Genomic DNA, 24,508 nt, shown 5'->3' with positions numbered 1-24,508 from the left:
TCCAACCTAAACTGTTCTATTCTATTCCAAATAGAACCAATGTGAGCTGTCTGCTTCATGCTACCTGTCCACCTCTGTGGGTAAATTTACCTCTTAGTGTGTCAGATAACCTGAACCGATGGATCATCCTAAGAAGCAATGCTTGTAGTTTTATAGAAGCCAGACTGCATCTCAAACCAATAAGGATTCTAAAATCCATAAAGCCACTCACTGTTTCTTCCATCCATCTGAAAGACTTAACTTCTGGCTTTGACTATGTCTGTCAATTAATTTCTCTACTGGCTCTCACTCCAAGAATTCTTTCCTCCCCTTCAAATACCTTTCCTCGATTTGAATTTAGCATTGTCTGATTGAACGAACAGGAAATAAATGAAACGCATTTGAACATTTTTGTTTCCATTGGGTTATGGAGAATTTTCTCAGGATTGTAGAAGTTAAAATAATGAATTGTTATTCTGTGCAGAAGCTTGTCAAATGTAGGGACGCTTTCCAAGAACTTGCTCTAAGTTCAGTCTGTTTTCTCCAGATTTTCTTTCATTCTTACAAACATGTTTTCAGCTGTAATATGAAGAGTGAATTATGTTCTTTGCTTGTACATAATCTATGAAACAGGTAAACAGATTTCCTCTCATCTTAATGATAACATTTTGTGTTATTTACATGCTATGTTTGACTATTTTTTCTGATTATATGAACACACTAAGAATGGCATTGTTTATATTAACATGGAGATCAGTTCTGGCAACACATACACACAAAATTAATTTCAATACTCAAGTCAATGACTTTTTTTATATTTTTTTACCTGTTATTGAATTAAGAAGTTAGGTTATTTTTCCTGAAGGGATACAGAGGTATTACTCTCCAAGCCTTGTAAAGTACAGTGTGTTAGCACTGGCTTCAAGTGCACTGGCTAGTGGTCGTTTTGGTTCTCCAACACATCTCGGAGGCAGTGAGCAGACCTGTTGGTTCTCTGGACTAATAGCAACGACTTTCTCAAAACTGGTAGCTTTCTGCTGTAGAGAGAGAATATTCTACTCATCTAATATTACTGTAAAGCTTACACATGTCCAGAGCCATGATGGGATCCTTATAATGAAGGACAAAGTGCCACTTTTGTCTTTCAAATGGCTGATTTTGGGGGGTATGCTGATATAGCTCAAATTAAAAAAACCCATACGTTTAAGTATTATATAATGTTAATTCTTGACTTTTTATGAAATACCACAGTATAAATTATCAGTAATCCATATGCAGAAATCAAAGATTTTCAGTGAAAGCATAAGAAGGCATGCTACAGAATAACACAAATAAATATCACCCCAGCAGAGACGCCTAAAACCGCTGAGGGGCTGAGCTGCCCCTGCATGGGGCAATCTGCATGTCACTGTGTCAGTTAACCTTCACCAAGGGATCACTGTAGGACACACCGCCTGTTTGTACTTTTGTATGAGCTAAGCTAAAGTTCAACCATCGAAAAAGGAAATAAAATCAGTCTTTGACTGTGGCTAGATCAGGCCAGGGTTCTTTTGTGAGAAATAGGAGAGGAGGTATGCTGTCTTAAAAAGAATAGCATATACACGATACTTAATTCTAAATCATATCTAAAGAAAAATGAATAGTGAATTTTTGTCTTGTATTTGCCAAACTAGAATGACTTGTAGTATTAGGAAGGTACTTAATCCAAACAAGGCAACAGTGAATCCACTGATTTGGAAATGGAATCTAAAAATCTAACATAGACCAATGAAGATGATTAAGGTTAAACAGAGCAAAGTTCATTAGTCCTTCCGAAAAGTGAAGTTCAGCTGAAGGAAGAAATGGAAGATGTGGTTTGTAAGTTGTATTTGCAAGTGCGTTTAAGTAGCTTAAGGTACTGAATTTACGAAAGGTTACTTAATTTCTTTCTTGGGTGCTGTAAAAATGGGTTCTTTAGCAAGGTTCTTGTACTGCAGGTAAAGGTTCATGTGGGTCAGTAGTCTAAGGCCACCCCTGCCAGGAAGGCCCCTGCTGTTGGGAGTGTGGCTTGCCTTCCAGTTAGTTTAAGTCCAAATTTAAACTACTGAGAACACTGGCATAAACTCCATTTATTTTAATTTTCTTCTGTTCACTTACTGGAGGTTCAGTCTCATCTTTCTTCCTTTGACTTCTGGTAATTTTGTTACTGTTCAGATGCAAGAGTAATTACTCAGCTGGTTAATGAATTATGATGCTTATATTACAGGGAAATCTTTGTAACTTAAAAATAGAAATCAAATTGCTTGTTAATTCCCTCTAGTGACAGGTGACGAATATACCAAAATTAAACTTTAGTCATAGATGGCAGCAGCACAGTTGCTAAGTTGCTGAACTCCCTGGTACCTGGGTAAGATGGAAAAGTGATGTCAAATGCCTACCTGGTTCAGGTCTTCATGAAAAATTAAAAGATTTCTTTTCTTCCTTGGTCAGAAGGGAAGAGGAGGCTCTATTGTTCAGTCTGAGTTGTTTTTTTCTCTCCTGTCAGTTGGGATATCTTTGAATTGTGTGATTCTAGTATGCGTGCTCTGCTGTCCATGGTTATAATCCATCCTTTTTTAGGCCTTATTTGATTAAGGAGGAGTGCTATATTAGTTTTATTTTGTGAATACTGCCTGGGAAATTTATTTAAACTTTAATCTTGTATGACTTTGAAATAAATAGTTCACAGCTTTGTATAAAACAATAAAGAATTAACACTTCAGAAGTAATACATGATTTTTATAGTTTTATTTGTGACAAAAAAATATACTTACAGTTCTATAAGCATACCACTATATTGCTCTGTAAGGAAGAATGATTGATTAGTATTAGGCTAATTTTATGTCATTGCTTTCAACTGATTGATGTTACTCATTGTTTTAGTTCTTCTTGCCACTCTTAGTAAGTCCTCCTTGTTTCTGGATATGCGTGATGGCTCAGGTGAAGCTATCAACCCTTCTATCAGATAACAGAATTGGTGCCACCTTTTCCCGTTTGTTTCATTTGGGTTTACCTAGCATAGCTTGTTCAGTAGAAAAATTGAAGGATCTAAAATTTCTGTTGAGTTGTTTTCTTTCTCTTTTCCCCAGACATCTTTATTTCTACTTTTTTCTCTATTCTGCCATTTTTCATTTAGCAGACAGTACTTTGAAAAGCAGTTCTGTTCCTTAACCTTTTTGTCATTGCACAGCAAATTTTTCTTCATGTGATAAAATGATAAACCTGATCTTCATTTGCTGAAAGATTCTTAATGTGGTCTTTGCAGGATGTGGTACTGCAACAGGAGGCGCTGAAGATGAGGGTGAGGCTGAAGCTGGCTGGATTGAAGGTGCTGCCATCCTACTCTCTGTTATCTGTGTTGTACTTGTCACTGCCTTCAATGACTGGAGCAAGGAGAAGCAGTTCCGTGGGCTTCAAAGTCGTATTGAGCAGGAACAGAAATTTACTGTTGTCCGAGGCGGACAGGTTATCCAAATCCCAGTGGCAGAGATAGTAGTTGGTGACATTGCACAGGTGAAATATGGTAAGTCCTGTCAACTAGATGTCTACTTTTCTGAACTTTATTTATTCTCCTTTCCCTTTCTAGAAGAATAGACTCACTTCACTGGAAGTGATTTGAAAGACAGAGAATTATGTGGTGTCATCATTGTCCATGGTAACATAATAATTTGGCTGTTAGGGCTAAAGGAAAACCTAAGATACTTGCTATAAAATTGCATTAGGTAATTTTGTAACCTTCACTTCCTTTCACTGCCAAGGACAAGAAATGTTCATACAGAATTAATTCTCTTTCATGGAGGATTAAACTATTTGGGATTTTTTGTTTCTGTCCAGCTAGGAATAAGAGGAAGTATTTTTATATGCTCTGTGAAAGGGAATTGTGCCTCTGTGCTCACCCCACGCGGTAGGCTGCTCCAGAGCTATGGATCCTGTAAGTCCCCCCAGATCAGATGCTTCTAGTAGGTGGATGCCTTATATACCACAGGGAAAGCCCTGTGTTCCAGTGAACAGGGAGACCTTTGCAGGAACTCTGTGTACTCTGTGTCTGAGTGAGCTGGCAAATTCCAGCAAAATGCCTGTTCTATCAACCAGCAAGCTTCTTCTGGACTTAGCTAAGGGCTTCCTGAGAGGTGAAGGGGAAAGGGCAGCTTGCCTGTTTGTTAGCCATTGTTAATTCCTATGAAGTCTGACAGTGATTATTATGTTCATTGTATGTTAAATGTGATGCATTCTGATTCTGCAATAGCATTAGGCAAAAAATATTTGCAATGCAAAGGACCTTCCCTATAAGATTGTAATAATACAGCTAACATGGACCTATACAGTAGTAGTTCTTTCAGTTTTGCTTTCAGTTTAGATTTTAATGCAATTGTTGTTAATTGTGATTTTATAATAAAAATCATTATGTAATTATAAAAACAATCCTACTAAACCACTGTGGTTTTTCATTACCATGTTCTTACTGAAAGGTGATCTTCTACCTGCCGATGGGATATTTATTCAAGGAAATGATCTTAAAATCGATGAAAGCTCTTTAACTGGAGAGTCAGACCAAGTCCGCAAATCTGTTGACAAAGACCCAATGCTACTGTCAGGTAAGTCTGCCTGAATTTTTGCCGAGTTATCTATTATGCAGTGCTTTGTTCATGTTTTATTTTGGTTTTCCGTGCCATCAGGTTTTGGTAAGATAGATACATCTGATCTTTTGAACACAGACACTGGCCTTGTCTGTTTGTCATTCAAAAGACATGCTATTGTCTTTTTGCTTTGTAACCCCCCAAGTTTTTCCAAGTTACAAATGTCGGAAAAATGAGTTTGCACGTGTTCAGTAGAGGCTAATAAAGGTTAGTGGAGTAGCTGCAAATTCTGAAGGCTGCGTTTGTGCAAAGAAAATACAGTTGAGAGCTCAGCATTTGCAGGCAGCACACATACAGAAAAGCTGCGTAGTGGGGACAGCGCCATTGTTAACTTCTTGGTGTCACTCTGGCTCCTTGCTATGCTGTAAGGTAACTTAAGGAAGTGTTCTGACTTGTGTGAGCAGTGTATGAAACTACTGACTGTTATTTTTGCTAGATTTACAAGAATTTTATTTATCCTAGTGGTGCAGATACTTAGGCTTAACTTCACTGTAGATTAAGAATTCTCTTGGAGATGCTTTCCAGTGTGTAAACAGGGAGGACTGCAGTGATATTTTGAGGAAGGGTAGTTTACTGTTGCTGTTCCTAACAAAATTTGTAATCCAATATTGTCCCTGAAATATTTGTGCATTTTTTTCCATCTTTTTCTTAGCTGTTATCTGTACTGTATTGTAAATATAACTTCGTAACTGGCGTAAAATGTTCATTTTAAAGAGATAGTTTTAATATTTTCTTATAGAAACTTCTATCATGAAATACCATAGATTTCTATAAATTAAAATATCCTGTTATTGGATTCCAGAGTTTTTCTGAAGTTTCTGTTGATTCATTGTCTCTCCCATATTCCTAAATTGAATTAGGTCTTTTTGAATGCCTGTAGATTTCAGTGGTGGCTGTGAGAAAACATGAAGGTATTGCCCTGACAGGCATGGTGGGATGAGAGAGGGAAAGTGGTCAGTTTAGGACAAAAGATGTTTTTGTCTTCCCAAAACTGAAATTTCTTCGCTATAAGGAGAAATTTCTCTTTTTGCTTTTATTGCAGAGTCAAATAAAGTTTATGCTCTTTATTTTTCTCTATTAGTATGTAATCTCTATTGTGATTACAAAGAAGGTGAAGAATTAATCTGGTATTTTAACAAGCACTGCACATCCCTTTGTTCCATACTTACAGTAATGAGTTTTTGCTCATGCCGTGTTAGAAGATCCCTGAACTCTATTTGCTCAGGAGCAGAGTTGATGATTTGAGATTCTATCATGCAAAAAAAATACCTTCTTCCATAGATACAGTGCAAGGTTTAATGCCAATAATGGGGGAGCTGATGTACCCATTGGAAATTGTTAGTAGTCCAAAAACTTGGAAGCCACCATGTCTTTCAAGGTGCATTTGACCTGGTGTAAAAACTGAGTTCCCCTTGGATGTTAGCCTAGACCTATATTTATATAAAACTTGTTTAAAGAAAAAAAAAATCCCAAACCAACTCCCTGCAAAAACAGTCAACAGACCTTAAATTTTGCTCTTATCTTTCCTCCTGAATACATCAGTAAGTTATCTCCAGGTAGGCAAATTATTTTAGACAAATAATGTGAGGATATTGCTTGCCACTGTTGTCCCTTAATCATCTGTTGGAAATGAAAACACGCCAGGTTTGACAGAGGAATAACTGAAAAAAGGTAACATCTGAATTGCAGCCACAGTTTGTCTTGTGAGTCTAAGTTTGGTGAAAGATAAACACCCTGAATCAGGAAGTATTATTTGCGCCGTTGGCACCTGAAACATTTTTAATATTCAGTCAGTTTCACTGATTAAACAAATGAGTTTCTGTGCTTAATGTCCTGTTTAATCATCCAGATAGTCATTTGCTGTACTTGAGAAGCAATTCTAAGAGTACAAATGCTGACTAAACCAGATGGTTCATTTCCTTCTGTATATAGAACATTCGGTACCACCTAGGAAGTCAGAAATGGAAATACAGACCAATATACCTGAAACCAAAAGCAGCAGCTTCTCTTCTATCGTCCCACTATAATTCTGTCTAAAACATTTTCCTTCTTAACAGAGGAACATTTTCCTTCTCTTCCTAACAGAGATTTTCATGTGTAGCATAGCATAAGCCATTGCATCAACAGTCATCAGCTTAAAGAAGACTGTGGTGACGTTAAATCTCTTTGCAGTGACCATGGGCATGTATCAACCAACAGATGAAGTCAGCTGGGGTCTGACTGCTGCTCAGCTGTCTTGGTTGAAGCTGATGTGCCCTTTAAGTTTTGTATAGTTCAAAGTTCAGAGAAATCCCTGATTTCTAAATTCAGAAGTTTCGAATGAGTCTGGCCCTTAGTATTGCGCACAGTGAAGTATTTTGGGGTACCACGTCATAATAGTTAACATTGTAAAAATTACATTATGAGGCTTACTGTTTAAAACTAGGCATTTAGATTAATTCAATTAAGGTATGAAAGAGTTACATACTAGTAACTCTCAACTAGTGTACTGACAGAACATCACCTTACCCTAACCTAACTTTTTATAAATGTGTCTTTCTATCGATGCACGACAAGTATTTGAAACAAAGAAAACTGAGCTTATTCAAGAACAAATGAATAAAAGAAATCTCTTGGTTATGGTGTTTTGTTAGGTTTTGGAAATAAAAAGGAAGCTTGATTAAGGAATCGAGTCAGTTATTGCCTGGAGAAAAGTAGTTCTGATTCTGTCTTAATTCCCTGCCAGAAGATATTCCAAGCTAGGCTTCTAGCACAGCAGAAATTTTCAGAAGAGAGCAGCTAACTTGAAATGTTCTGAAATTTTTGGATATGTTAAAATTACACACAGTTTTTTCTGGAAAACTCTTATTTGTTCATAGAGGGTAGTCTGATGATTGGTTCATTTTATTATTAACTTCAGTTACCTCTTAATAATTGCAGCGACTTAAATTATTGTTTAGATATGCAGATACACAGAGAATTTTTGTTCACCACAAGTTTGCTAGAAGTAGCGTAAGAGTATAAACCCCCCAAACTGGCATGCTCTGGTTTTCTTTTCTTATTTTTCAGCCATATTTCCAAGGTATTTCACTACTGCTGTTATTAGATTTCGGGATTTCTGAGCACTGTCATTTTTAGTTCCATTTTTGTCTGAAAAAGTATATGCTGTAATAGGTTCCTTATCTGTCTAATCTGTTTACCTCTTTTCTTACAAAACTAGATTTACTCCTTTCCTATCTTGGAATACTCACCATTTATCAACTTCAAATTAAATACTCAGCATATGAAAAAATGTATTTTGCTAATATTGAAAAAATAGTCTTGAGAGGGAAAGAAGTCAGTAAAATTGTTCAATGTGAAGTTGGAATACATACTTGGTGTACAGATTAAGTGGAAAACATGCGTTCATTCCAGAATTCCATTTATGTAATAATAGCTGACTGAAGTCATAGAGCCCATTTCTTTATTCAACCTAATATAATTATAATAGCGTTTAAACAGTGAAATTGCCAGAGTTAGGTGGAGAGTTAGGAAGGAGCTTCAGGTCTTTGCTTTAGCTTAGATGCTGAAGAATTTTTCCAGGGGTACTAGTGGAACATAATCTGATGATAAATTAGTACCTGCTCTAAACCATGCTTTCATGCACCTTAATGGTTTTGAATTATGCTTTTCAAGACTAACATTAAGAAAAGTTTCAGAAAGGCATTTCCAGTTAACATATTTTTGCCCTTTCCAGATGTGTGGAGGTAAGTTTAAAATCTGGTGGGTGCATATTTTCTTAGTAAAGGTGGGTTTGAAATGTAGTTCTACATGCCATTTCTGGGAGGATATTTCTACCCACCTTTGTAGTCCAATACAGAAGACAATCCTTGAAAACAAAGCATAGGAACACTAAAAGCAAGTTCATAATTAAAATAAATTTTAAGTGGTGTTACATCTTAAAGGAGGTTCTAAATTTCTGAGTTAAGTTTCAGACATTTTCTGTTTTGTCTGAACTAGTATAACTAAAGCTATTCTGGTTTGTAAAGATCTTTTCTGTTCCTTTAGGCTTGAATTTAACTGGTTTTTTTGTCGTTTGGGTGGCGGTCTTAAATTGTGTGTTTGCAATGTTTTACCTTATTGTGTGAAAGAAAGGAAATTACTTTTTAAGCAATCAAATTTTATCTCAAAAAGCCATTGGAACAGTTCTCAATGCACCAAGAAGGTCTGCTGGTTGTTTGGGTTTTTTTTTTTTCTAATATATCTCTGATAATTATTGCATTTTTGTTTTTATTTGGCTTATTTCTGCTGAAATTTTCTTAGTGTTCTGATGAGATATTTATGCTCGCAATTAGATTTAGTGTAGGCAGATGTTCCCTCTGTTCTGTGTTTCTGTTTTCCTTTTAAGAACATGAGAGGTTTTGGTTATTTAAAGATATTTTGATTTTAAATAGATAGTTGCGTTGCTTATCATGTTCTATGACAGCAACTGAATGAGCAGTAGTAATAAAGTGAATTTGTTTAAGAAATGGGTTGCAAGTGTGTATGCACCTATATATAAAATATTGATCTATTTAAAGACACAGGTACATATATCTTTCCTTTTCTTCAGCTTTATTGGTTAAAAGCCATTTTGCAGGAGTCTGAAGAAAGCTTGTTTGAAAATGTCTTATTTTTTATGATGGCTTCACCCATGCCCTGCTGTGTTACATTTCAGAACTGCAGGCATCAGTGAACGACTTAACTTTAGTTTTAAAATATTAAGCGGTAATTAATGGTGGAAGTGGGTAAGTGATAGGGGCAAGATAGTTGAGAATAAGCATACCAGAATTTTTACCTTGTTAGCCACAGAATTGTTTAGGACAGGTCGGTTAATGACTCTACCTAATCCATGCTGTTACAGGATGAATGAAAGAACCTTACATTTATGGCAAACTTGATAATTGTAGAGCAGTACAATGTAACCTTTGAAGTGAGGTGAGGATCAATAGATTAAAGCCCAGAAAAGAATAGTAGTTTGTCACAAGTACTGCAGCAACAAGGCAAAGATTAAAGCGAGTATTGTAAGCAGTATAATCGGTTTATTATCACAATGGTCAAACCGTTTAGTTGATCTAAAGGCTCTTAAACCATCAAATAGCTTCAAAAGAAGAGTAAAAATGCTTTCTCTCTCCACACCCCCATGTCCCTCCAAAAGGAAAATGCAATTACCGGACTATGTTCTGATTCCTTCTGGTCTCATTGTTCTGATGTCCCACAGCTGCAAGTCTGGAATAATGACAGTCTTAAAATATAATTTATTTAAAACTATAGCACCTAGGATTAAAAACAATTGCTAAATAATAGAATACGTTGTGAGCAGGTTCTAGTTAACCATGTGTCCATCCATAGTTCACTTGGAGGTCTAAATACATGTTTGTCTTTTTTGTATACAATGATTTTTTTTTCTCGAGGCTTAACAGTTTGTGTGTTACAGTCTATTTTCATAGTTTCCAAACTACTTCCTTCTTCAAATACAGGAAAAGAAGCCAAGTAAACTTTTAATCCTAGCTTGCGTTGTCAACTTTGTGTTAAGAAATGATTGCTTTTTCTCTGTGTTCTCACAGTGACTTACACTTAATAGGCATCACACAATTTTCTACCGCTAAAGGGTAAAATACGAAGTCTATTTCAATGAATAGCTTTATCTATCTCCCGGTAGTTTCTGGTCATTATGTATTTGGTTTTTATGTTTCATAGGAGCATGACTGATCTGCTTTGTATCTTTTAAAATTCACTACCTCCTAAGGATATCTCTCTTTGAACATTTTAAATATTACTTCAATAATGAAGTTTTTAGATTTAGACTTTGTCACCACATGAAATGACAAATTAGTCACAATTTGATACCATCCTTGGCACATTTGTTCCTATGCTTCAATGACGGGGATTTTTTAATAAGTTTTATTAACTGGCCTTAAATACATGTTGTAACAATAGGTTGTTCTTCAGTGTCAAACTTTTTTTTACAAATAGCCAGTGTGCAATTGGATCTTTTGCAAATCCTCTGTAAATCAGAACGCTTTTGATAATTTCTAAGAATTTCTATTTGTGTTTCCACAACTCATAGCAAAAGTTTTCTAAGAGGCTGTGATCTTAGAAGCATCTAACATTGGATTCGATATAGGAATAAAAGCTGTAAATAAACAATTTCTATACAATAAAGTCTGAAATACTTCTCAAAAGGAATTTACTTAATATAATGATATCATCACCTAATGATCCTTCTCAGAAAAACTTAATGTACATTTTGATGGATTTTAGAGTAATAGAAATCTCTGTACCTATTGAATTTTTTTTCAAGTGTACATCAGCTTCTTCTTGCTATTTGGGAATCTCTTGATTTTATTAAATATTAAAGATACAAAGATTTTGAAGATTTTGAAGATTTTTCTCTGTATTGATTTTTCAAGTTTGGAGGTGTGAAATTGTCTTAACAAATATTTTTTCTATGCCTGTAAATCAACTATAACTGAGAAAGATGAGAGAAATTGCTCACAGATTTTCACTTCATTTATGTGATAGTATTCCAAGTTACAAGAATTATCTGTGTGAAGCTAAACTATTATCTTCCAAGATTATGTAAACTCTGTTAGTGACAACATCCCTTTTAGAAAGGGAATCTGATGTGTGTGGTTAATGAATATGCAGCCTAAGATTTGCAATTAAGCATCCATTTTTGGCTGAGAATAATATACAACAATAGGGATTATTTTTGGTATGTAATTATATTGGCCTCTAGATTTTTAAAGCATAACAAATCTCTCTCATTACTGTAGTAAAAGTCTTGCATAAAATATTTAATAGTTGTTCTTTTTTTTAGCTATATATAACTTATATTGCATATTTTCAGGTACTCACGTCATGGAAGGCTCTGGACGAATGCTTGTAACTGCTGTGGGAGTGAATTCTCAGACAGGCATAATCTTCACTCTGCTAGGTGCTGGAGGAGAAGAAGAAGAAAAGAAAGATAAGAAAGGTAAATTTCCTAACATATAAGGTTGCTCTGAAGAAAGCTCTTGGGCTTTGTGTAGCCAGAGCTGTCCCCCATTCTCACCAAATAAATACAATTTTTAAAACTTCCTCAATTGTATACATTTTTGTCATTACATGTCACACAGAAAAACAGCAAAAGCTGTTAGCCAATAAATACATTGGATAACAACATGTTTTTCCAGTGTGAAATTGCAGACTCTCAGTACGTAATTAAATGCAAGGGAATACATGGGCATACTCCCATTGCCATGTCTTCTTTACGTAAATTCATACCCACCTAAAATTTTCTAAGGTTTTGCTCTTGCGCATTTACATCTATGTAATATTTTTTTCAGGAAAAAAACCCAAAACCAACTTTGGCTATGGGAATAGCATCTTTCTTTGAGCTTCAAAAATAAAATAAAGATAAGACATGGCTTTTTGCTAGCCTAGTTGTTAGTCAGTGAATTTAGAGGCATATTAATTTCTTAAGGAGTAAATGTCAAACTAAGAATAATAAAAAAGAAGGAATTAGCTGTAAATGTTAACAGAGGGTAACTTCGAAGACCTGTATCAGTTAATGAAGTCAAGAAGTCTCTTTAGACTTTTCACCTTATTATAGTGTGACGCCATAAGCAATTGCTAATTTATGGGTTGCACACTAAGGACACATCTAATATGTGTCCTTTCCAGTTTTTGTTCATACAGTCTTGTAAATTTTTCACATCTACTTTCAGAATTTCGTTTCAAGTTTGTTCTAAGAATATTTATCTCTCAGACATAATTGCCAGTTAACATGAGGGGTTTTAGACATTTCCACTCTTTAGAGGTTTTCACTATTAATAAAAAAGAGTAGTTACAGCTTTGTTGAACGTTTTGCTTAGTATCTGCCAGGCAGTGTGATTCAACCTTTTTTTCATTTCCATCCTTTTCATTTGAAGCTGCAGATAGGAAGGCCAAATTTAAGTGGTTTTCATGACCTACAGTTCCGAGTATGTTCAATAAGTGGTTGCCCTTGACTCCGTGGTTCTCTGATTAAAGACTTTATGAAATGTTTACCGTTTCATTGCTACACAGAAAAGCACAATACCTGCTAGGCATGGTAAGCTCTAGGAACATTAAAAGGAGAAAGACTGAAACTTCCCAAAGTAAAACTCTTTCATGTCAGACTAGTCTTGAACAATATCTTAGAGTTTGATCTTGCTGTCATTAAGAGAAGTCTCAGACACAGACCTTTTGAGGCCTAGCAGCATCTGTTTTGGCAGTGTCTAAGGGTATTGTAGCTGAGGAGCAACTTCACTACCCCTGTTTGGAAGCAATACTTACACAGGCATGTAAGAACTTTTTATGCAGACACTGAATCTAATTGAATATAGCTACAACACCAAGAAAATTCCTTCACCTTTTCTAATGTTGCTAGCGGCTTTGGGCTAGTGCAGAGGAGTGCCTGGGCAGAGCCAGTTGCAGATCAAGGCCCAAACCCAAATAATATCCTAATATATAAACCTGCAATTCTCTGAAATCCTGCCAGTCATAAATGTTTGTTTCAGTCTTATGTGGGTGTATGCTTTTATTGTTCATTAACATTTTGTAAAAATCATCATACAGGTGTGAAACAGGAGGATGGACATCAGCTTCCAGGTAGAGTAAGCATTGTACCGCATCAAATGAAAGGATGAGGCTTTTAGCCAGCAGGCTTTGGTGCAAATCAGGGTTGAACTAACGATTAAAATAACTGTCTTTGAATCAGTCCAGTTAAATTGAAGAATAATTTCAAATCAACAGGATTGTTCGTGGCAAACATTTAACTGTGTATGCGTTGTTGGTGTTGCAAATCTTAATGTTAAGCTTGAGTAATCAATTATTCTGCAGAAGTAAATTACAGTATATTAAATGTTGAAATACATGATTTGCTGTTAGCAGTTCATGCTGTGCTGGTTAGTATGAGTATCCAAATGGAATAAAAAATAAGCATGAGTAACCAAAACAGTTTAAGTTATTATCATCACAGTAATCAAATTTGCAATTGAAATTTTCATGAATGTAGTCGCACAGGGTGTGTTTTTAAATCCTGTATGCTGTTTATTTTCTCCTCCCAATTTACCATTTGTAAATAAAACATGACCATTTTTGTTGAACAGCAAACCAGTACAATCTGAAACAGTCACTATGGGTCAAGTACTGAGTTTCGATCAGGACTTCTGTGTTCTATTGTGAATAATTAACCAACAGAAACAAAACAAAACTTATTTTATCTATTATTTGCACAGACTAATTTTCCAAACTCTAGTATAAAACCCCATAATAAAATAATAAAACCTTCTTCGAGTTTTTCACCTTCCTGTTAGGAAACGTTGCTTGACCAATTTCTCCAACGTGCAGATAACTGCTGAAAAGAAAAAGAACATTTTTTTTTTTCCTGATACTTTTTTCATTTTGCCACCAAACAGATAATTATGTAATGTCTATGATTCTATGATTTAAAATAACTCATTATTCTCAAGACTATATTTGCCATTTCCTCGTACAATATTGAAATGTATAATGTTTTTACTCAGATTGAGGTGCTGATTAACTAGGTTGTGGCAGGACATAGCTTGAGCCTGTGTTAGACTGGGACATATCAGCAATAATACATCATAATATGCAACATTACATAAAATACAAAATATGTAATGTTGTATATACTATGTAATATGCTGCATATTTTTAAACTATCCATGCATTGCATAAATTCATTAACTCAAGGGAATACTTCAACCATTTTAATATTTGCATAACATTATATTATAGTAAAAAAATTACACCTAAAAGGACCAAAACAACATACTGAGTACTGTGTACAGTCAGTTCTCACCAACTTTGTTAACTTTGTTAAATGTCTTTCATATTTATTTGTTTATTTTATTATTCCACGTATGAGTTTTTGCCTTACTTTGTAACACCTTTGTAGTGACGTTTTGCTTTTGAAAGTTATGTTAATTAATTTAAAACAGATTGATTTTGGAGAAAACAAAGCTGTAGTATTCCATAAATGTTTTTTGTTTTGTCATGTGCATTTGTTCATGTTGTTATTATTATTATTATTTATTGGGTTTTTTTATCCATTATTGCTCAGTAGATTCTTCCCATCCCTCCTCCCACCCTCCTTCAGCTACAGATGGTGCAGCAGGTGCAAATGCCACTGATAATGCAAATGCCAGCTTAGTCAATGGTACGTCAAGAACACCTAGCTTGTTTTATTTGATAGATTTCTCTCCTGACTATGTAAGATTCTCTCTTCCTTTTATCAACTGCACAGATGTTGTACACGCATGTGATTACCCTCTGAGAGATCCTACTCCATAAACTGTGTAGTAGCTTATAAGAGATGCCACAAAGATGCTGCAACTTACTTAGTTTATTCATGCAGAATTAAGCACGGGAGAGGAAGAAGTAGGAATTATGATCTATTTGCCATTAATTAAAACTGCAATTAAAAGGAACAGTTAAGTAGGGCTAGTCTCAAAACTTCTGAGTTGTGTTTACATGAAGTTTCATTTTAAAGCTCTTCATTACACATTTGTCAGCACAGATCTGAAGAACACCATGATAAATGGATTATACATTCTTTTCGTCTGATGTGGCACTCTCATAAGTATTCATATAGTCCTAGAAACAGTGCTGGGGTCAGGAATCTGGCTCAATTTCAACTAACAGTGCTTTAGGAATATTTTTTTCTGCTTTAAGCATCTTCTTGGGAAGAAACTGACTGAAAAATTATGTTTGTGGATATTGGTGTATGCCCTTAGATAGTGATCAACTAATGAGCCTTCCTGTATTTACTAAAAAGTAAAAAAAGTACTACCATGGTCAGTTTTGACTGTCTCTTAGTATAGATTCTTGACCCCACATCTTAGCATGCAGATATTTCAGTATCTCTCCTAGTAGTCCAATTCCAGTATTAAATGGAATGGGTCAATATTAGTCTAGGCATCGGCTGCAGTTTTCTAAGAATCTGATACATTAGTCTTTATTTGCCATAGAAACCTTTCCCTCTTGTACGGCACCAATAATACTGCAAAAGTCATCCAGCTTTTCACCATGTTCGTGATAGAAATTTTTTCCATGCAGGTCAGTAGCTGTTGCATTATGCACGTGAAACTGGAGTTTCTGACATAGCAATACCAAGTACTAAACAAGTGCTAAGATTTACTATTGTAATATCTTATTTAAAGCAATGACATAGGAAATCTTTGAGCTTACTTTTAAATAATTTTATTATCATTTAAAAGAAACATATAACCAGATTTAAAATTTTACTCCTGCGTAGTCTAATTTTGCTGGAAAACTAGGATTGACAGTCCTTACCTCTTGCTGCATGACAGGAATCTACATCATCCTGGTTCCAACAACCCAATTTCAGATTCCTTAGAGAACATGAACCAGGAAATTAATGATTAATATTTCATTCTCCCTTCTTTATCCTCTATAATTCTACACTGTTGTGTGTAAAACAAATGTATGGATACAAGAAAGTCTTACCAGGTATCCTCCTTCAATCCCCCTGGAGACTACACGATTACATTTATGCTCAGTCCTGCAAGTCACCAAGTACCAAGTTAAGCCTCTGCTTAAGCGCTCTGCTGGATGAGAACCACTGCCCAGCAGGATGCAGGAATGAGTCCTGAATTGTGCTAACCTGCTCTCTCTGTTAGCAGGTCTTAGTTGCCTGTTGTGTTTGGTCTTAATGCCTGAACTTAATATGGAAATTGAGTTTCAAGGGATATTAAAGCAGTATCTTACGTAAGGATACGATTTTCCACCATCTTCTCTCCCATCACAAATAGTTACTGTCCCTGTTTATCTTGGATTTGAGAGACACATACTCAGTTCTTTTCAGTGCACTGTGTAGAAGTCAATTTTTTGTGCAGCTGAATATGGTTTTGCTTTTAACTCTTCTGAGGTGAGGCGTTTGAATTAATTCTGCAGCTCTGGAAAGGAGATACTTGTCACAATTCAACTTATCTGACATTGTGTTTAGAGGAGATCCGAGACTTGGCAAGTAGAGCTACATCTGAGTGCTCTGAAATTGTCTGGGAAAGTGCCAAAGTCTGATTTCCGTTTATACTGTACATTTTTCTAGTCAGCAGTGATGATGAGATAGAGAATTCTTAAAATGCAGATGTGTTTTAGAGGGGAGAAAGGAAGGAAAAAAATAAGTTTTAAATCAAGGAGACCAAGTTCACATAGTCGGTCTGGATGAAATGAATTTTTTCAGTAATGCCTGAGAATTCTCCCTGAGATGTGACTGGAAACAAGCATTTTTACTGGAAGTCTAATACTTCTGTGTAGAAAATACCTTCAGATAAGAAAAAAATATTATATGCTTGAATAAGTACTTAGCTCAGGAAATGCTATTGCTTGTTACTTAAAAATAAACTTACTACCATTTAAAATAAAATATTGTTATTATCTTAGTTGTCAATGTACATTTGACACAGAAGTATTTTGTTTTCAGTCAGTGAGCTTATAGTGATAAATTCACATAGGTTTGTGACACAGCCTGTTTTATTATCTGCTGTGTCGAAGGAACTATAAGGAACTCTACTGGTTTCTAGTAGTTGAGATTAAAATACATAATTGTTTGATGGTCTCTGTTAAAACTATGGACAATATATTCCTTTTTTAAAAGGTTACAAGTTAACATTACGAGCAGATCAGAAAATTTTACAGAAAGGTAGTAATTAATGAAAATTCCTCTAATTTTAAAGTGTTCTATTTAGAAAAGGTAAATTTTTTTAAAGACAATACAGGAAGCAGCAATCACTGTTTACAGGTTGTTTACCCCAAATTTCCCAGATTTGATTTCCTTAGAGAAAGTAGTGCTTATCGTTGTCCAGTAGAGCACTACCCAATTCCTCAATTGGGAATTCCATGTTGGGTTGTTGGGTTTCTTTGGCATTTGGTACTCAGCGAATTTGCTACTTAAAATTATATTCTGATATAGAAAGACCATACCAGACTCAGAGAAATGTCTCAGGTGAAATGTTTCACATCTCCTGTTAATTCTCTCAGTTCTGGCATATGTGCGCTACTGTTCAATTTCTGCAAAGCACTTTGCAGTTTTCATGTATTTTAAAGTATTTTCTGAATTGTAACTGAAGTTATTTAGTGAGTGCATAAGAGAATGATCTAAAACTCCCTATTTGATACAGTGGAATCAGATTTATTCTTTTGTAGTTAACCTGTGTTTTACTGATGCATTGGCTCTGATATCACACTGCATGGAAGAATTCGCGATGATTCACTTCACATATGTTTGATGTCACTTTCCCCCCTATACATAGATTTGCTCTGTGTGTCTGTTCTTAAGAGCTGCAGAATATAACTGGCTTGGCATAAGAGGGCTAGAACTCATTTCTATTGCAAGATGAAACATTTTGGAAAATCAGCAGGATATTTTTATATTTTTTGCTCCATCACAGCGTGTGAGAGCATAACTTGATTAGCTGCTTCGGTTGATTCCAAACAGTTCCTCTGATGAACAAATAATTTCTAATGCCAGCGATGGGTCTTTGTTACTCTGTCTCCTTGACTCTTCATAAAGGGCTGGTGGAGGAAAAGGGGAGTCTTTCTTGGGATTTGAAGAAATAACTGGATTTGAGGGTAAGAAGTTCAGCAGTAATGGGGCCATGGGTATGTTCTAAAAAGCAGAACTTTTCCTAAGGGAAAGGCAACATGCAAAACATTTTATATTCAAACTCAAAACCTTCAAAGCAACTGCAGAATACAACTCTTATTAGGAGGCTCTACATTCTTTTCTAAACCTTCTGATTTTCATCCTTGCTTAGAAAGGTGGCAAAAATAAACTCAGATGAATTCCTCCAGATTTCAGGGCCTAGACATTGTTCCTTCTATTTCCAAAAAGAAAAGCAGGAAAAAATGGCAAAAGTATGTAAAAATATATATTTGAAGAATTATATACAAACATTTTAACAATATATTAATAAATCCTTATCCTTTTAATGTTTCTAAACAGTGCACAAAGGTCAGAAAGATGGGATAGTATTTCTGGTCCTAGCACTAACTGCAAGGAGAAAGGATTTCTCAGTAGTAGTGATTCTAGCATCTTAATTTCTTTCTTCATTTCTTTCTTCATTCATAATTTATAGCCAGGTGCAGGCTTAAAATTATTTGGAACAGGAGGAAATAAATACTTCACAGCATTCCTTTCTTTATCAGTTACCTAAATTCCCCGTTCTTTGTTATTCTATCTAAATAATTGGAATATAACTGATGACTGTGATGACTTCTCCCCTGTCTCCCAATAACCTAAGTTCAGTAGCTGCTGAGGTTAAGAATATATTTCTTAAATACTTATGTTTATATTGTTGCCAAAGATTGTTCATGTTGTGTACTGGTATTTTTAGATAGCCAGGGTGCTGAATTGCTAGTGTAATTCATTATGACAATTCTGATGCCCCTATTAAATAGCAAATCTATGTCATAAATACTTTGATTTACGTAGAAAAACAGTGTATTTTATGATTGCCAGTTATGCAAGTCATGGGGTTGGGTTTGGTGGGGTTTATTTTAAGTTGAAGAATCTTCAGTTTCAAACTAAAGGTTTCAACTGTATTCTGAAAAAGGAACTGTAGAGCAGAACATAGAGCAGACTGTCTGCTCTAAATCAGTGTTTTCCAGTTCTTAAGGAAGGCTTTATTCTCTAGCCAGAAATCAGAACCTCTAGAGATGTTTTATGACTTCCACTAACTTTATTAAAAACCATTCTAAGAAAAATAGCCATTAGGCAGATAGCAAGTTCCACTATGCGCCATATGCAAAATTGTACAGCAGATTTCACAAAAAAAATGAACTTGGTTTTGTTCGGGTTCATAGATTCACAGCTCATAGCAAAAAGTAAGTGTTTGGAAGGTAGACCCTGCCTTTTTAAAAGTCATGGTATAGCCAGGGTAGGGTTAGAAATGGAGACAAGCAGTCGATGCTAAGTCGTTTCCATCAGCATACTTTAGTCATCCATCTGAGTACTGAGATGATTTATATGTAGCACAGCATCCTTTCCCTTATTGTAATTCTATGCTTCCAAATTGCTCAGTGCCTGTAGCCTGTTAGTATGGGGTGAAATGTTGTAGTGATAAATTTATGACTGCCATTTTTGCTCTTTTTGAGAGGGAAGTTTTTTGTGCTCTCCCAATTACTAAAAATACAAATATGTAAGAAATCCATCTTAGCCTTTTAATTTTGCTACTATTTATTCACAGCGTAGAGTGAAAAAATTAATACATATGTTGAAGCGTAATTTCTGCTGCTTTATTGTGCATGTCGGTACCAGCTGTATTATTGCAGGAAGTTGGAAGAGCAGGACTTAACTGCTGTCTTCATTTTTTGTTTTATAAATTCTAATGATACATTTCTTATTAGAATGTGTCAAGATTCCTGTAAAGGTGTTTTAGCTAATAATTTTCCTTAGCATTATTTTTTTATTGTGCATTATACATAACTACAGGAGAATGTCGTCCATTCTGAATGCAATATTTATAAAACTCAAGTAGTCTTTTCCATAAGATAAATTCATATATCACTGTGCAAGTTTCATAAGGGATCCCACCAAGAAACTTTGAATACATTTTAAATGTTTTACTGGTTATTCTGAATACTGATGTTTTGTATCTCTAATTCGTATTTCACCATTTTGATTTTATACACACTTTCAAATGGTATATTTTCAGTTTAAAAAAACAAATAAGGACTTTGGTATGGTTAGACTATATATAGCTAAAATACTAAATTGGAAATTACAGATGCATTTGGCAAATCTTTCTTTAGGATAAATCTGAATATAGGATGATTGCTTGGCACTGTTATTTACAGGACTTACTTGCTAAAGAGTACAACCAAGTGAGGAAGGTGCAATTTTAAAATCTTATCTGATTTACATTTTTGTTTCATTATATTTATTAAATATTATTTATATTTTGTCCTAATTTACTAAAATAATGAATTTAATTCTGGAATACATTAAGGAAGTCATGCTCTATACTGGTGTGTGCCAAAATTATACTTGTGGGGTTTTTAAGTCCCAGCTCTCTGAAATGTTAGTTCAGGAATATTATTCAAATTCTGTTTTCCATTGGACTTTTTTTATTAGTTTCAGCTCCTTAATTGATGCGATTTGCTCAAAAATATGTGCTGATATTTAGTATTTTACATGTTACAACATTAAACTTGACTGCAGTTCCTTGAATGTGTCCAGCTAAGTTGTCCATGCTTCTAAGTAAACATATGATAACAATGGCTACTGATCATAAATACATATCTGTAACATGCTCATTACTTTTGTCTGCCCTTTTTATTTAAATTCCCATTTTCATGTTCTGTCTTGGGTGAAGATTGTTTATTGTCTGTTGTCTGTTGAAATTTTTCATCATATAGGCAAAATGCAGGATGGGAATATGGAGAACAGCCAAAACAAAGGTAATCTTCTTTCATATTAAGGAGGTTGTGGATTTTACTTTTAGCATGTAGTTAAATTCTGTTAAAAATTGAAATGAAAATTTGTGATTTGTGCCTGTGTGTAAAAATGGCCCTACTGTTCAAACAGAATGTTAAAAAAGCCCCAACCAACTAACCCCAACAAAAAAACCCCACCAAAGAAATTGTAACTTATACAATTTTGATATATCAGATATTTAGGATAGGAGAAGATCAGTATTTCTAATAAGACATTTATGGATTATACTTTGATGTCACAAAGTCAATTTGAATTCATTTTTCTTGTGCAAGTTATGTGTGCTATGTATTGTTAGTGAATTTCCAACCCTATTTTTGACATGTCTCATCATTTTGGTGTTCAGTGGCATTGTACAGGCATATTTTCATTTGCAGGGAGAATGTAAAGCAATAACAAAAGGAAATTTTAAAGCCAAGAGGTTATTTAGCAATGTAGAAGTGTATTACAAAGATAAATAACAGCAAGATAAGAATCATAGTAGTTTCTTACTTAGTGTACAGTCTCCAGAAGAAATTGAATAAATGTTTAGCTTTCTCTGAAGCAAAGTCATGGTTACCTTTTTGTTATGTGAGACACAGCTATCACAATTTCTTTGGGTTATGCCAAATAGGTAAATTAAACTATAACTTTATCTTCTCAGATAATTCTAAAGATTTCAAAGGTGGTGGATCAGAAACTGAATAAACTCAGTTGTTAATGGTACAAAGCTATTAAATAAAATTATGTTGAATAAGTTAAGGCTAGATAGACAAATTAGATTTCAAATTTCACGAATGTCAAAGCAAAGCTGTTTCATCTCATTCTATTTAATTTACTTATGTCAGCATTCAATATAAAACAGACACGTACACATATATAAACTGGAATGTCATTGCTTTTAAAAACCATGTTTTTGTCTTTGGTACTAAAATAAAGTTTCCTTACAGCATTCTTTCAAGAAAGGATGGTTTGGCCTTTAATTTATGTGCACTTTTTATGGGAGAATGATGATGGTATCACCATCTGACCTGATGGTTAAGTTTCTTGAATGCTGAATGCTAAGGAACCTTTTTAAGTCTGGTATTGTCTAAAATAGTGGTTCGTAAAGTGTGGTCCGCTGGTCACGAGGTGCCCATGCAGTCAAGAGATGCCATGCATGGATCATCTCTGGAACCACATTAAAAACGTTTTAACTAAAAGTATGATTATAAGGATGCATTGTAATCTATGAGAAGCACCAAAATTTAGAGATATATTGACGGTCTATTTGCCAAAGCATTTGAGATCTGCTATTCTAGGAAATCTAGGAAATCCTGCACTGTACTGGTGTACTGTATGCAAGGCATTAAGTGATATGTATGTGCATAATATGGAACATCATTGGTGGTCTAAAAAAAAAAAAATCAATGGTTTTCATGGTACTTGACAAACGGTGCATTACGTGGCCCCATATGTATGGAGTGCACATGGGTGTGCGTGGATATTTGTGCCCCTGCAGAACCCCACTGGTTCTCATAGGAGCATCTGGGAGCGAAGGGTAATTCTGCGCACAGTTACAATCATCTGTGTTGCAATCAGCCCCTGCCACGGGTGTTGCTGGTTGAATTCAGTAAGTAACAACACTATGATAAAAAGAATGAAGAATAGTTTTTGAGTAACAGTTTTGTTCTGCATTATTAGCCAAGCAGCAGGATGGGGCTGCTGCCATGGAGATGCAGCCACTGAAGAGTGCAGAAGGGGGAGAGGGAGACGACAAAGACAAGAAGAAATCCAACATGCACAAGAAAGAAAAATCTGTTCTTCAGGGAAAGCTGACCAAGCTGGCAGTCCAGATAGGCAAAGCAGGTATGACCGGATAACTGACCGGTTATATATATATATATGTGTGTGTGTGTGTGTATGTATATATATATATATATAAAAAATAGCAATGTGTTACACGAGCAACAAAAGGGGTTTAAACCAAATTATTCTTCAAAGGGGTAGGCCTTTTTTACTGCAATGTGTAGAAATAGGTCATCATTATTCTGTTCCAAAGATAGTATGTGGCATTGAAGATCTTTTATTCTTCTAAATCTCAGCCTCAGCTGTCAAGAAACTGGAAGCTTTGTGTGACTTGGATTGTAATGAATATTTGAATCAAAATGAAATGTAGCTTTTCTCATAGGCAATATTCCCAAGTGCAGTAATTACATATTTAATTTCCTCTCCCCTTAGAACTTCTGAGTACACAGTTTCAGGATCTCTAATATCATCTCAAAGTATCACTCAGTATTTCCTTCTTATGGATTCTGAAATCGTTCTGTTCTCTCTTAATATCCATGTTCCTGCCTTCTACCCCAATATGACACATCTGCTGACTCTCATATCCAGTACCAGCTGGTCCCTACTGTTATAAGTAGCACTTCTTCTCCAACCTGTAGGTAGAAAGTGAAAATCTTTCATAATGACATAATATTCATTAGGTTCATTTTTCTAGTATTAGAGAGATCTTGGTCTCTATCCAGATCCTTGGCTGAGGCCCTACAACAGGTTCCTAACTTAACTTCTGCAATCTCCTTTATCCTTCTTTACCAGTCTGATTTTTACCCCTGCTATTCCTTCTTGTTCCTTTTTAAGTTCCTCACACTAAGTTGATCCCATAACCCCATGATGCCACTTCTCTTTCTTTGCCTGAACAGCGCATGACTCTGAATCTATGATTATCATCTCTTTAATATCCAATTTCATGCTTTACCCAGATTCATCTTCCTCCAGCTTCTCTGCTTTGTTGCTAGTTGTGTAACAGTACGCATTGTTACAGAAACCCTTTTCTCATGATCATTAATTTCTTAGATTAAGTACCTTTCTATGTTGCCTTCTGATTATTACTCTCTTTGGTATTTCGGCAGGCCTGTGAATATCACTTTTAAAGTAGTTGCCTAGGGATTTCTAACCACAATGTGGCAAGTAATATAAATTAAATTAATTAATCATTGCCTCATTTGGTTTTCTTTGTTGTTGGGCAACCTATAGGGATATCTTGCATTGTCATGAGTATTTGCCTGTATGATATTTTAATGGATTTTCCTTTATCCTCTGGCATTCAGCAGCCCCCCCGACTCATCTGTTTCCTGTCAACCTTAGCATCCTTCAGCTTACCATCTTATTTTTTAACTTCAGTCAAGACATTAAATTCACAGCGTTTCCCTTCTACTGTATGATCTCATTAGAGAGAAATTAATTTATTTTGAAATGCAGGCTTAACTGCTTCATAGAAACCTGCCAAAGAGCAGTAATCGTAGCAAGGCAAAACAGATATTCTAACAGAGTTTTTATTTGTATATTCAAATCCAGGAACAAAATTGTGAAGGAGAAGAGCTATCTTAGCAAAGTCTTTGTCACTGGGAGAGCATATTAAGTCCCTGGG

The 24,508-nt window shown here is 35.2% G+C and overlaps 1 protein-coding gene across 1 annotated transcript in view; it reads left to right on the top strand.

Annotated features, from left to right (window-relative positions):
• The window catches only part of ATP2B2 (ATPase plasma membrane Ca2+ transporting 2), a 192,912-nt gene that overhangs the window by 91,388 nt on the left and 77,016 nt on the right, over positions 1-24,508 (top strand). The window contains 7 exon segments of the mRNA XM_035892214.1: positions 3,263-3,520; positions 4,467-4,592; positions 11,485-11,610; positions 13,215-13,247; positions 14,728-14,820; positions 21,042-21,083; positions 22,780-22,944. Coding sequence (XP_035748107.1) covers positions 3,263-3,520; positions 4,467-4,592; positions 11,485-11,610; positions 13,215-13,247; positions 14,728-14,820; positions 21,042-21,083; positions 22,780-22,944 — 843 coding nt within the window.

This window comes from Egretta garzetta, unplaced genomic scaffold (assembly GCF_000687185.1).
Source record: "Egretta garzetta isolate BGI_Z169 unplaced genomic scaffold, ASM68718v1 scaffold553, whole genome shotgun sequence".
Classification (NCBI taxonomy): Eukaryota; Metazoa; Chordata; class Aves; order Pelecaniformes; family Ardeidae; genus Egretta; species Egretta garzetta.
This window is presented reverse-complemented; position numbering and strand designations above follow the sequence as displayed.